The 13,563-nt window shown below is 37.4% G+C and overlaps 1 protein-coding gene across 10 annotated transcripts in view; it reads left to right on the forward strand.

The window, feature by feature from the left end:
- The window catches only part of EHBP1 (EH domain binding protein 1), a 381,983-nt gene extending 370,711 nt beyond the window's left edge, over positions 1 to 11,272 (forward strand). For all 10 annotated transcript variants that reach the window (XM_090281360.1, XM_090281362.1, XM_090281361.1 and 7 more), the window contains 4 exons: positions 2,436 to 2,535; positions 3,670 to 3,743; positions 9,898 to 10,012; positions 10,229 to 11,272. In XM_090281360.1, coding sequence (XP_090137486.1) covers positions 2,436 to 2,535; positions 3,670 to 3,743; positions 9,898 to 10,012; positions 10,229 to 10,319 — 380 coding nt within the window. In that variant the 3' untranslated portion in view covers positions 10,320 to 11,272. The remainder of the gene's footprint in view (positions 1 to 2,435; positions 2,536 to 3,669; positions 3,744 to 9,897; positions 10,013 to 10,228) is intronic.
- The last annotated feature ends 2,291 nt before the right edge of the window (positions 11,273 to 13,563 follow it).

A 13,563-nucleotide genomic window follows, 5' to 3' on the forward strand; every position in this document is an offset into this window, starting at 1 on the left:
TTTCAGTAATTTATGTATTGTATGTAGAAATATGTAATGTGTCTTTAAGTATTTCTTATAGTTAGGCTTATTTCTTTTTGAAACATAAACTCTTATATTATTAGTTATTTCCTAACAATTAGGGGAGGGAGATTTTTAGTCTTACCTAGAAGTCATAGGCATGAGTTAAACTGAAAATAACATAGTATGATACCATATCGATATTGTTATTGTCAAGGAAGCAGTCTTCCATTGAAGAAAATGATGCTAATTTAAGAATAGGCTAGTTGCTTACAGGTTAAGTTAAACTCAAAACAAAGTTTTAATACATCTGTGTTTTTAAAAGGTACCTGCATTATGAACACAAGAATTAAGTTTTTAATCAGAAAATAAAATATCATGAAAACTGCACCTATTAATATTGCACACATGTGTGATTTCAGTGATCAAAAAGGCCTTCACCGGGGCACAATTGGCCTTTTTCCAAATTGCAAGCTTTTTCTCAGCTTTTTCTTTTTACTCTTTCTTCTTTTGTTGCTACCCAGGGATTTGTTCCTATCGCAGCCTATATCACATGACTGGTGTCAAGACATCACATGGTCTAAAGTGAATACAAAACCAGCTACCCTAAAAGAGAGATTAAAAATACTGTAAAACAATAAAGACTTTTGTTCATACTCTAAAAAAATCTATCATGTCTGCTCTGTAACATAAAGTTTTAACAGCATTTAATGAAGACACATATCCTCACTATTCTCCCTAATGATGAACAACAGATATCTATTTTACAGGGATTCTCTGAAGTATATATTTAGTCTTTTGCACCTAAAGTAGCTCTTTATACTCTATTTTCATTCTAAGTTTTTCTTCAAATTTCTATTAATATGAAAAGTTAATTAAATGGTACATCCATAATTTAGGCAAGTATTAAAAAGAATGAAGTAGATCTTTAAACAGCATGACAAAAGCACATCACTGGGCAATATAAAGGGATGGGCAAAAGTAATAATAAATAATACAATAATTAATAAATAAAAAATACAAGAATAAACTCTGTTTCATGTATTCCCAACTATAAATCTACTTTTGCCAGTCCCTGCATAATATTATCTCACTTATGTTAAAGACAAGAAACCTGTATGTAGCTATACATGAGTTATGTATGTGTGATATAGACAGCTATGTGGTCTGGAAGGAGGTTTACTAAGCTGTAATAGTACTTACTTATGGAGAAGGGGAGTATAGTGGGGAATTGGGAAGGGTAGGGTTGGTGAAAAAGGACTTGACTTTTTACTCAATTATACCTCTGTACTGTTTGAATGTTTTAAATGTGTTTGAAAGTTAAAAGAAAATATATTGCTTAAAAAGAAAATAAAACTTAGGGAATTAGCTGGAATATTGAGTCTTAGCGGAATTATTTGTTACTAGATATTTAAATTAACCCAATGAATCTATACAGAAAGTGGACTAAAGTATTAAATAATGGCCTAGCGAAACAATAAACCAATAATGGGTAAAATTGAGAAAAAAAATTGTAAATTTGACTAGGTACAATTAATTTGAAAGGAAAGTAGGTAAGAAAGTGGGGAATTAATTTTTTCTTTTTAGTGTGATCGTGGTCTACTTCTACATGAATAATACCAAATACGTATTACATATTATAATCCTTGATGCAGTGGCCTTTGGCGAGGGGCGGGAGCTGGTGGTGTAGATGATGGAATGGATATTAGGAAAAGTGAATTTTATATGTTCAATTAGTAAATTTATAATCTAAAATGTTAGACCATCGCTCTGCTCAAATGTTTTCTGATTTACTGACATTACAATGTTCATTATAATGTGTTTTATCATAGATAGCTATAGGCACTTTTTTGGTAACCTGGTCATTTACAATGTATTTAAAATAATTTGCAAATGTTGACACTATTAGGAATGATGGCTTCCAGAATGTTATATGCATTATGTCTTTAGTTTTCTTTGGGAGAGGAAATTAAGAAAAATTCAAGTTGTTACAAATGGAAGCTTTCACAAAATCTCTGGATTTCTCTGATCCTCCTGCTAGTTTTATAATTCTCATAATGATTTTTTATTTTTATTTTCCTTTATCATGACCATATGTCTGTCAGCGCCATGTGTTCCTCATTGAAATATAATAACAAATCAGCCTCTGGGGAGGATTTAAAAGTTGGGACAGTTTTGTCTGATCTGTAGATATATTCAGGGGGGTTGAAATATACATTCTGAATAATACCAGCTTTAGAAGATTGAATTTTAGAAGATTATGAGTTTTTAAATATCAATTTCTTTTGTCAGGCCTTGGACTTGAATCTTACATTGTTATAAACTTTAATTTATACTATCAGGGTAGCTGTTTCATGTTTAAAAAAAAACTTATGCTAAACTATTACTTGCTTGTAAATGTCATGTAACAAGAAATAGCTCTTTCTGAATTATAGGAAGGAACACAGAAGAAGAAGAAGCTATGATGCAGGAGTGGTTTATGTTAGTTAATAAGAAAAATGCCTTAATAAGGAGAATGAACCAGCTCTCTCTCCTGTAAGTACTCACAACTGCTTGTTTTTCCTACAACATTGATGGATCTTAGGCTTTTTGTTATTGCTTTCTTTGGGGTTTTATATTTATTAGGCTTAATATTTTTCTCTCCTTGGAGATTACAGTTTATTTTATATAAAAATAAAAAAAATAGTATATAACCAATTTTCATCTGAACAGTAAGAATTTTAAAAGAGTAATAAGATACTAAAAAATGTTTATTATATAGAAAACCAATGAATGTAGACAATTTTTGTGTTTAAGAAATAAAGCATGTGCACAAAAAGGAGGTTTGGTATACATTAATGGTTAGAGGGGAAAATAAATAAAATTGAAATTTATTTAACATCAAATTTTAAGTCAAAAGTTAAAATAACTCTTAATAAGGACCAAAGTACCTTTGTCTTTTACAGATGATGTTACCCTAAATTTTGGGATAAAAGATTAATGAGTTCTAGAGAAGTTACCTTTTTATGATTGTAAAAATTATAGTAAAATGTAGACTAGACCAAATTATGCATTCTTAGTCCTTAACATTTAATTTACTATAGGAGTTAACGTTTGTTCCTTTTTTGCTAACTAGCAATGTTCTTATATTATGCCACCTAGTTTGGGAAGGAGCCAGCGTACATGTTTTATTTTAGTGAAAACAGCTATTTTTGTCATTTCTGCTATGTCTAACTTGATAAAAGAGTTGTGAAGAAGTACAAAAATTAACTAATCCAGGATTTTTAATTGTCACCATGTTAAATTTGCACTGACAGTATTGTCATGTTTCTTGTATTTTCACATGGAGTTCTAGACAAAAGAATGTTGTGAACTATAAAATCTATTTTACAAAATAGTCTTATACCTGGCACTTAATGCAAGAAGCACTTAATGCATAAAGAATGAGACTACTTGTTTGCAGATTAAAATATACCTCAGTGCAATTCAAAATTGAAGGAAAAAAATAATAGCCCTAGTAAATATTCAACCTGAGGAAGGTTTTAGGTTTGTGTATCATTTGTTTGGAGTAGCTTAAAGTTAAAGAGAAAAGTCTGTTGTGAGTCCTAAAATCAATGTAACCTAAAGGTTCTTTTAAGTGTTTAATGATTTAGTAATTAGCATATTGATGAACTTTTGCCACCTACCTAGTGAAAAAGAACATGATTTAGAACGACGGTATGAGTTGCTGAATCGGGAATTACGGGCAATGCTAGCCATTGAAGGTAAGAAATGTTGTGGTGGAATGAGGTAGGTATGTGAGGTGTCAACTGTCAAGAGAGATTTAAAGAGTGTAATACACTTCTGGTCTTCCTAGGTGTGGTCTGCCTAGAGACCTACAGGATTTGCAAATAAATGCCTTAGAGTCAAAAAGCATTAGTCATATAAAACCTAAGGACCTTAATTCAGACAGATAATCATTATGCTTGCTGTTAAACACAGAGTTGTCTTAACTTTTGTCAGTAAGCTTAAATGTCAATAAAATGGAAAATATAAGGAGCTAAATGATTTAATTACATTTTAGTATGTGCAATTTAAAGTTTTTTCCACTGTTAAGGTTTGAGAAATGTTTCTCATTTTGATTTTTCACATACTCTAAAATTTACCTTAATATTTAATTGATGTCAACACTGAACTATGACACTTTCCAGTCTACTGTAGTTCTTAAGATTCCAACCCCTATTAAATGATTATTCAGGCAGAGGTTGGCATAAGATATAAATGAAACACTTGCACACTTTTCATAAAGCTTTTAAATGAATTGTGTAGTAATCCTAAGCATGGTTCATAATATCAGTAAACACCAGCTAGCTTAACTATGGCATATACTAATATGATTTTTTAAAATTATTCAGTGTTTTAGAATGCTATTCTCCTTATACTTCTTAGTTGAAAATGTCTCAAAGTTAAAAATGTCTGTCTGCCCTAAAGCTAATCCTTTGGGCTCTGTAAAATGGACCTTTTGTCTAATCAATGCAAATTGATTTTCCTATTCTATATTGACCTCTTAACCCATTGACTGTCCATGGCAATTTCCTTCTTTACCTGATAAGGTACCTGATCTATAATAAGTCAATTCTAATTAGTTCAAAAACTGGAAATGTAAGCTTGTAAAGGGAAGACAAATGAGACCATTTATATTTTAAATATTTTAATTAGTACTTTATTAGATAAAATACATGCTATTTATCTAAATAGTATCTTATACATTTATAGAAGTTTTATTTTTAATTACTTTTATAGTTATGATCTCATTTGATAAACATAACTAACAATATTTATATATCCTCATTTGGAAATTAGACTTATTTTAAAAGGTTTCAGATAGCTAATTTCCTTCAAGTGGCAATCCAAATGTATCAAATTCTACCACGGATAATGACTATAAAATTTGTCAAAATTATTTAAGGATTTCTGTGAAACTTGCTATTAAAATAAAATGTACAAGTATACTAAATGGTATTTTTTGTCTGATGTAATTTTTGTAGTCATTGTATAGTTTTTGAGAGATTATAAAGCTAAATAGTCATTGAAAGGTAGGTACAGCAAATATTATTTATATGGTATATATACATGTGTGTAACTAAAAATGTATGTGTATATATAGTATGTAATGTATAATTCATTTTACAGGTTATTCTTTATAGATTCATTATACATTACACTCAATACAGAGTATTAAAAAAAAAATTTTGCCCACTCTCTCATGTATAGTAAGTTCAATCATCCCTAAAATATGGCTTGATACAATACAGTTGACTTTTAAGGCAGATATTGCTTCTATCCCAAAACCAATATTATTATCAAAGACCATCTTAAAAGAAGGGACATGATACATACAAAAATCCCAGTTTTATCGGCAATCCTATCCCTACATACCAGACCTACAGTCTTAAATAATCTAACATTTTTATCTGCCTGCTCTTCTTGTGCATACGGAAGACCAGTAGAAAGCCACTTTTTTTTTTTAAGAGGGGGGAAAAAGTAATTTTTTTCTTTTTCAAACTCTGTTTTCTTTTATTTTTAACTAATATCATTGTTTCATATGTGGCAGTGCCTTAAATCTCTCAGCCAGTTTCTGTTGCTGCTTGAGAAGAAAAAATTGGACTTGAGGAAAGAGCAGCCTGTTGCTTCCAAATAAAGGCACTTTCTTAGAGAGAGGACTGTCGCACTAGCCTGGGCAGTACAGGGGCCGGGCTGTCATTGAGAGGCACTGACCATTGTGAGGATCAGTTCTGAGTTAGCCCTTAGAATGGACACGACACACATGCAGTTAGCTCAGTAGCCTTCTGGAGTGTTCAAACACCACAGGAAAATACACAGACAGGCAACACTAGTTGGTTTGGTTTGGTTTTCCTTTGTTTTAAAGTTCATTCCTCTGTTCTTTCTCACCTCTTCTATGTAGTAGCCATAAGGCGGTTTTTGTAATAAATAAAATAAAATATTTTCAAATAAATCTGCTGATGAAACCGTTCACTGGGAGAAAAGCACAGAATATTAATAGCCACAGCACATTGAAAGAAATATTAACAACTCAGTTTGAGAGAAAAAAATAATAATATTCAGTATATCCATTCTTCTGAGAATCTGTAATCATGTTGGCCTGTTTTTTACCCCTTTTTTTTTTTTCCCTGAGGTGTTTTTCATAGCAGGAGTTGTAGGATCCCTTAAGCTAACAAACATTTTTCAAATACTTTTCCTATAGTTTTTTTTTGTTCCAGATTATTTAATGCCCCCTCAGGAAAGATAAATTCATTTCTGCACACATTGGGGTGTGCTTTTAGAAAGTGGTATGTTGATTTTCTGCACAAGAAATGGATCTTCTCTAGGATTTTGTACATCTTGATTTATTCTTGGCTTAGAGTTTGAAGTGGGTGCTCTTCTAAAGGGATTTATGCATAGGTTCACTATTTTTGTAGTTATGGTTTATATGATAAGCTTTTTATATTTAAAATCAATATGTAATCCTGTGGAGGAGCTTATCCCCTAAAACCCCATTTGTAAATCTATTTTAGCTTTGTTGCACAGCACAGCCACAGTCTTCATAGATTGATTAGGTACAGCGGTAGAATCCTATCAAATGGCCTGCTCTGATGATGATGCAAACTCTTTCAGGATTGCTAGTTGACTGGAACTAAAGATAAGACTTGACTGCAATCCCCCAATGTGCTCTTTACAAAACTAGTGTTAATTTTCATCAAAGTGCCGGCTTATTTATAGTGACAAGGTGGAAGGTTTACTACAAGAACTTTAGGTCCTTTCTGTTAAAGTGTTTATAGGTATTTCTTTCGCCTTTTTTCCGAAGTAATTATCAACTTCAGCCAATAAACTGAATCAAGGAATAAATAATTGGCCGTATATATAAAAAGTTTTTAAATTAACAAAACAGCCCAGTGCACATGGACATAAACAGAATCTCTTTATTTCAACACTCTGGCTCAAATGCAGCATCAAAACTTAATCCTATTTGTTGTGAGAGGATATGGCTTTTGTAGCAAAAGTACACTGGAATCTTTAAATTAATCAAAACCCACATTGTGATCTGTCCAAGCCAAAGTCAGTGCATCTAGCTAGCTGTAACTGTAGTTAGAGATGAATAGTACTTTCTTAAAACATGTAACAGGTAACACATAAACTTACATACAAATTTTTAAAACATGACATTATATCTAGTTGAAGTTATTTTAAAAAGGATTTTTTAATTTTTAAATTTAGACTTGCACATACAAATGTAAATCTTGACCAGTTTTAAAGGTATTAAAATTTTTTTACACTCATCAAAATAGGTTACTTAATTTCCCAAACTAGCATTCAGATAAGTATGTGTGTGTATAAATTTACTCCCATGGAAAGCAAATACCAAGTAAAAATAGTTTTGCTAATGTAAAATGTACTCACTACACATAACTATTTTCTCTATAATTGACTAATACTTTGTAAATAGATATTAATGTAATGACAGACTTATGAAAAATCTTATACATTAATGCTGGAGCATATTAAATTAACATGTCAATTAAACTTGAAATGATGAAAAGTACCTAAATATTTATAACTTTACACTGTTTTTGTTACAGCTATGAGAAATTTGGCTTGGAAAATTAAGGTTTTTAAAATCATTCAGTATTTCAGGGGTTAAAAATTTTTATCATGTGTAAAAACTTTTTTTTTAATTAAGGAAATCTTGATATTTATGATTATTAATTAAAGCCTTAGAAGTAACTATAGTTTTTAAGTGTATGGTAGAGAAAATTTTCCAGTTGTAAAGCTCTTATCAAAATGTTTTGGAAGAATTATAAATTAAAGCTTAGAATGATTTCTTGAAGCTGGAATGGAAAAATTGATAGTCATCAAAATTAGTGATCTTAATTATAAAATTTAGTTACAAATCTTTTATAAATTCAGCAAGTTTTTCTCTGAGTTAACATCTCTAGAACTATGGTTACCTGAAATTAGACTAGATGACCTTTAAGAGCTTACCAACCTGGAGAAGTCTATTAATATATCTGCTATGTAGAATGAGATTGATGAAGAACAAGAACCAGATTAGAAAATTGTCCAGCATTCGTGAAGCTCAGTAGCATTTTAATCCAAAGAATAAAATTATGATAGATAAGGCTTTTCTTCAGTTTTGCTGTTTCATTTTTATTTTTAAAAATTTTACATTTAGAAAAAATATCTTTCCATAGTAATAGTTTCTTTATTCCTCTCCATGCTATAGACTATGTCATTTTTTTTCAAGTACAATTTTTAAAGATTTTTTATGAGAATGCAATGTGACCGTTTATTTGTGTGGTTTTGTATCGAATGTGGATATTTAATATATGGCATGCCTCATATATGTGTATATATGTATTTGAGCTTGTAATGAAAATAGTGATAAAATTAAATAAACCATTTTAGCTTCTTGCTGCTATTCTAACCTTTACTGCATGATGATGCATCTAATTTTTAATTTGTAAATACAAGATAGAATTCCCTCTAGCACCATTTGCTTTCATAAAGCTGCTGAGCAGTTTGCTGTCTTGAATAAATTTTGCTTTGGAGAGGGTAGGGGGGATTTGAACCAGCACATTCTTGTGTGGTTTGTGAAGATCCACATGGTAACCAGCGGTGTGCATTGTTAGGTTTATCTGAATAAGCACCAGCCATGTGAGTTTTAACATGATTGCCCAGGGCAATGGAGAGAAGAGAGAAACCCGAAAGGATTGCACTTCTCTCTTTTTTGGAAAGTGCCTTTGCTGGGGGAGGGGGCTGCATGAGTCAGTGGCCAAGGCTTGCTGCTTTTTTTTTTTTAAAGCTGGTGTCCTGTTTCCTTCTAGGTCCTCATTTGTTCTGCTATCTGCCTCATCATCTACTTCTTCTTTTCATTGTTTACCTTCCTAATGAGGGAGGCGGGGTAGACTGGGGATTGATTGACAGCTACAAGCCCTTACAGTCTGGCCAGAGAGCTGTTGGCTTTGGTTTCAAAAGTGCTTTAAATGTTCGATTAGGTCCTGTTTTTATTAAACCAAACTGCTGCTCATCTTAAGGAAATTATCAGACCAGTAAAGATTAGGAAATATATTATTGGAGCCTAAAACCTTCAAAAAACTGTCCCTACCCATGGAAAGGGCACTCACTGCCCATCGGATTTTCCAACCTTTAACATGGGGTTTCAAAAAGAAGTATGTGGTTTTGCCTTTGCAAAAGTGCTTTGATTTGAAATCCCCAGCCAACCTCTCCAAAAGAAAACTGGCTGTGATGCGATCGAGAGCTGCAGTGTAATATTGCAGAGCAAATTTATTTTTTACTTCAAAGAAAAAATGCTAATTAGCCGATTCACTACTTTTAAAGTTATTGTGAAGCATATGGCGCCCAGTGTGAGATACATCCAACTGCTAAAATAGAGCGAAGAGGAAATTAGCGAAGAATGGGCTGTATGGGGTGAGCTTGCGGGTGGGGGAGGAGGAAAGGTTCTCAGGCAGATTCTCTAGCCTTTTCAGAATGATTTTATCGCCCATCTCTGCTTCCCGCCCCCTCATTTACCCACATCCCCCACCACCAAGCCTCCGGCCGACCTCTTCCGGGCCTACAGCTCTCCCTCCCCCACTTTGGCTGAAGTCAGGTGCGCTCCTCCGGCTGGCCACTGCCTCACACCTGATCTCTTTTTCTGGTCACAGCTCAGCCATAGCCATCTACATCTCAGGGAAATTTTAGAAAGCAGGGTTTTAGGGATAAAATTGTTACCACGATAGCCAAATTCTCCGCAAAACACGAGCTAGTGGTTCTGTAATAATGGTTTGCGGAGAACTACGAGGAAACTGGAAAAGGCGGGAAGGGGAGGGCCGGGTGTGCAGAGGCCCTGCGGGGGAATGACGAGCCTCCTGTCTTCTGCAGACTGGCAGAAGACTGAGGCCCAGAAGCGACGTGAGCAGCTCCTGCTGGATGAGCTGGTGGCCCTGGTGAACAAGCGCGACGCGCTCGTCAGGGACCTGGACGCGCAAGAGAAGCAGTGAGTGGTGGTGGGGTCAGGGTCGAGGCTCTGCCGCCTGCTGAGGGGCCCAGAAGTTTTCGGAAACTTCAGTCCAGAGGTCTCGGGTGGGCCGGGGAAGCCTCCTGCTGGCCCCTCGATGCCCATACCCGCTGGGGCGCGGAATGCGGGGTGAGAAGGGAGTGCCGTTTTGCCCTCTACGAAGAAAAATAATTTTGTTTCCTGTTTGACTTCCAGGGCCGAAGAAGAAGATGAGCATTTGGAGCGAACTCTGGAGCAAAACAAAGGCAAGATGGCCAAGAAAGAAGAGAAATGTGTTCTTCAATAGCAGCCGGACCAGACTCTTTACCAACATTTTAATCTTGGGTCCCCAGACCAGAGAAAGTCAGACGCGTTGTTGATTTAAAACTTTTAACGTTTTTTTGGCTGGATTGTACTTATTTTCCACCACCACCCCTTTTCCTCCCTCCTTTCCAGATAACATACACAATTCCAAAATAGCTTTAAGAATTTTTTGAGTCGATTAATCATTTCCTTGAAATTCTGTGAAATAGATTCGCACAGATACCTTGTGAGTGATTGATATTGGGAGTGTTCAATAAACTGTTCGAAGAAGAAAGAAAAGAACACCCTACCCTCATTTTTTGATGGGAGGAAATTTGAAAACATTTTTGTTGTTAATAGCATAATGATGGTGGGAGGGGGGTAAGAGTGGGATTAAAAAAATGTCATGAATGATTTTTTCCAGTCCTGCCATATGTAATCCTAAATTTTATAGTTAGAGCATATTCAATCTACTTATTAAACTGTGTTCTATTTACCAGTGGGATTTTCTGCAGTTGTTTTACATTTCACTGTAAGGGTAGTAGAGTTCTATCCTCTGCTCTCCTCAGAGGATGGCCCTTTAACATTAGCCGGAGACAAGTCCTGTGATTTGAAGGTGAGCTGTATGTGAGGATGGGACTAACTGACATGCATCACTTTACAAAGAGGTCTTATCTTCTGAGAATGCACCATCTTTTTCTCTGGATAATTATTTATTACATCTAGCTTGATTCCTACATTTTGTTGGGTCTCAACATTGGCTCAAGAATGCTGTTAATATTTATTCTGTATTGATAAAAAATCTGTCTTGCCACTATGAGTAATTCCCCCCCAATTAATATTTTCTTTAGCATAGCACTGTCATTTTTTGTGTGTGAAAATGGTTATGTTTATTTATTACAATATTGAGGTCATATATAAATTTTCAATAAAAGCAGAAACTTTCTTACCTTAAAACACTCTGCTACTTCCTTGCAATGAAAATGACACTGGTTTGAAGAGAAGTTTGTGTATCTGTAAGACTTTTCATGTGGAAAAAAATCTTCCTCTTGAACGCAGGGCAGAATACTGGACTGTATTTGGAGCTGAATAAGTTTACACCATCCCGGAGAGGCCCTGCTGACACATGAATTCAAATTGAGAAGCAATTAGTCATATTTTATTAAGTAGTGTAAACTATCATCTTTTGTAAAGGGTAATCTGTTGTTAAAGATTTGAGTAAATTTCTGATTCCACAGCACTGAAAAAATGCTAATATCCTGATGAATTTTCCACATTGTTTTTGTTATTTTGCACTCAAGTGAAGAAAAACTATGACTTCTGATAACCGGCCAGTCTGTAGGTGCTGAAGTGAAAGGAAGAGGGTTATGGTGGGGGTGGGGAGTAAGAGTGTGCAGGTGTGTGTATGAGATGAAGGAAAAGGAACTTAACAAGAAATTGGTGATTTTATGGCAGTTTCCCATTGCTCCTCTAGAGAGCTGTTTGAAACAAAGAAGGCTCATTCAACAAGTCTGGAGACAGAGAAAATGGTCCACTAACATTTATACTTTTGCCTAGATCACATACATATATACATACATACATATATGTACATATACACACAAGTATTCATACCTACACACACAAGTTCCCTTGGAAAAGCATGTAGCCGCCTTCAATTGCCAGTCTTTAAAAATGAAAATAAAAACTTGTTACCATAGACTTTTTTCATGACAAGGATTTTAAGAAGTTATTGAAAGTTATCGGAACTCAATGAAATCGGGCATTTGTCCTCTATTCGAGCAGGAGAGCGGAGCGAGCAGCCGCTCTCTGGGGAAGCTCTCAGAAGCCGGCTCCAAGCCCAGGGAAGCCGGCAGACGAAATCGCCTGCCCAGAGCAGCTCATGGTTTGGGCGACTAGCGTCCCCCACTCCACTGACGCTGGGTTCGGGGAAACCTTCCCTCCCGAGAATCCTCACACAGAGGCGGTTCCCCAAGGCGCTCTGGACCTGCCCAGCTCCAGATTTGCTGCCCCTCCTGCCCCAGGCCTGATCCTCGCGGAGTTTCCATTTGGGCTGCTTTGTGGCGCCCTCACGCCCCGCAGTGGTGGCAGAGCGTGGACCCCAGGGACTTGCTGGGTCGGGCTCACGGCGAGGGCGCCGAGTCCAGGTTTCGTCGCGTTGGGCACGGGGGCGCCACGCCCCCCCCCCAACCTCGAGCGCAGGCGCGAACCCAGGAACTCCAGAGGCCCGGAACCTGAAAGCCCGCGCTGCGGGGAGAGGAGCTGTGGGCCCAGGGGTCGCCGAGGAGGAGGAGCGTTGGCAGTGGCCTGACTTGGGCACAGCCCTCAGGCCCGTGCAGAACTTCCGCCCCTAGCCAGCATCCTTCGGCCCCGGAGCCAAACCCCTCCCCCTGTCCCAAGTATTCTCCAGCGTCTGGCCCGGCCTCGAGGTCACCTGGATGCTGGATCCGGGTTCCCGGGGCCTGGCTCTCATGCCTCCTCCCTGGCCTGGCGGGCCTGGGCCGGGTCGACTTGCTGCCCCCTACAATGCTCCCCCACTCACCCCACCTCCCCGCGTTGCGGCCGTTGCTGGAACGGTCTGGCTTCTGGCCCAGGATCTCCCACCTGGACATTTTGCCTAGCGACGACCGCCTCAGTCCTCTGCACCGCGAACAAGAAACTTTCATCTCTCCTCCTTTCCTCTCCTCTCCTCTCCCCTCTTCTCCCCTCTCCTTCCTCTCCCTTCTCTTTCTTCTCTTAATCCTGGGATTTTATGGTTTGAGCATTAAGAAAACTCGCACAATATGGGATTAGATAAACACTCTTATGGGGGGGGGGGGGTCGTGCTACTTGATACCTCCCAACTTCCCCGAGACCGTGGCAGCATCTGGACCCGAGAGCGCCGGGCTCCAGCGTGGCGAGCCCTGGGGACCGCCTGAGCACATTCCAGCGCGTACAGCCGCCCCACCGCTTCGGATCTGGGCCCAGCGTTGCAGCTGCAGGCGAAACAGGGCCCGAGAGAGCAGGAGAGCGAGATATAGCGGGTCTTGGACAGGACACGCACCCCAGCCCTGGAAAGCTAACCCAGGCACACAGTGTTCAGGCCCGGGCTGGGGTAGCGCCGGACTGGGGACGCAGACGTTTGCCAAGGCGCACCCCAGGACGCCAAGCATTCGCTCCCCACCAAACTTGTGCGCTCCAGCCCGCGACTTTTCCCAGAACTGAAGGGGGGGGTGTGTTTCGTTTCTTTCTTTAAACCTCTGCACCAT

This window comes from Furipterus horrens, unplaced genomic scaffold, assembly GCF_987537825.1.
Source record: "Furipterus horrens unplaced genomic scaffold, mFurHor1.1.pri manual_scaffold_6, whole genome shotgun sequence".
NCBI lineage: Eukaryota > Metazoa > Chordata > Mammalia > Chiroptera > Furipteridae > Furipterus > Furipterus horrens.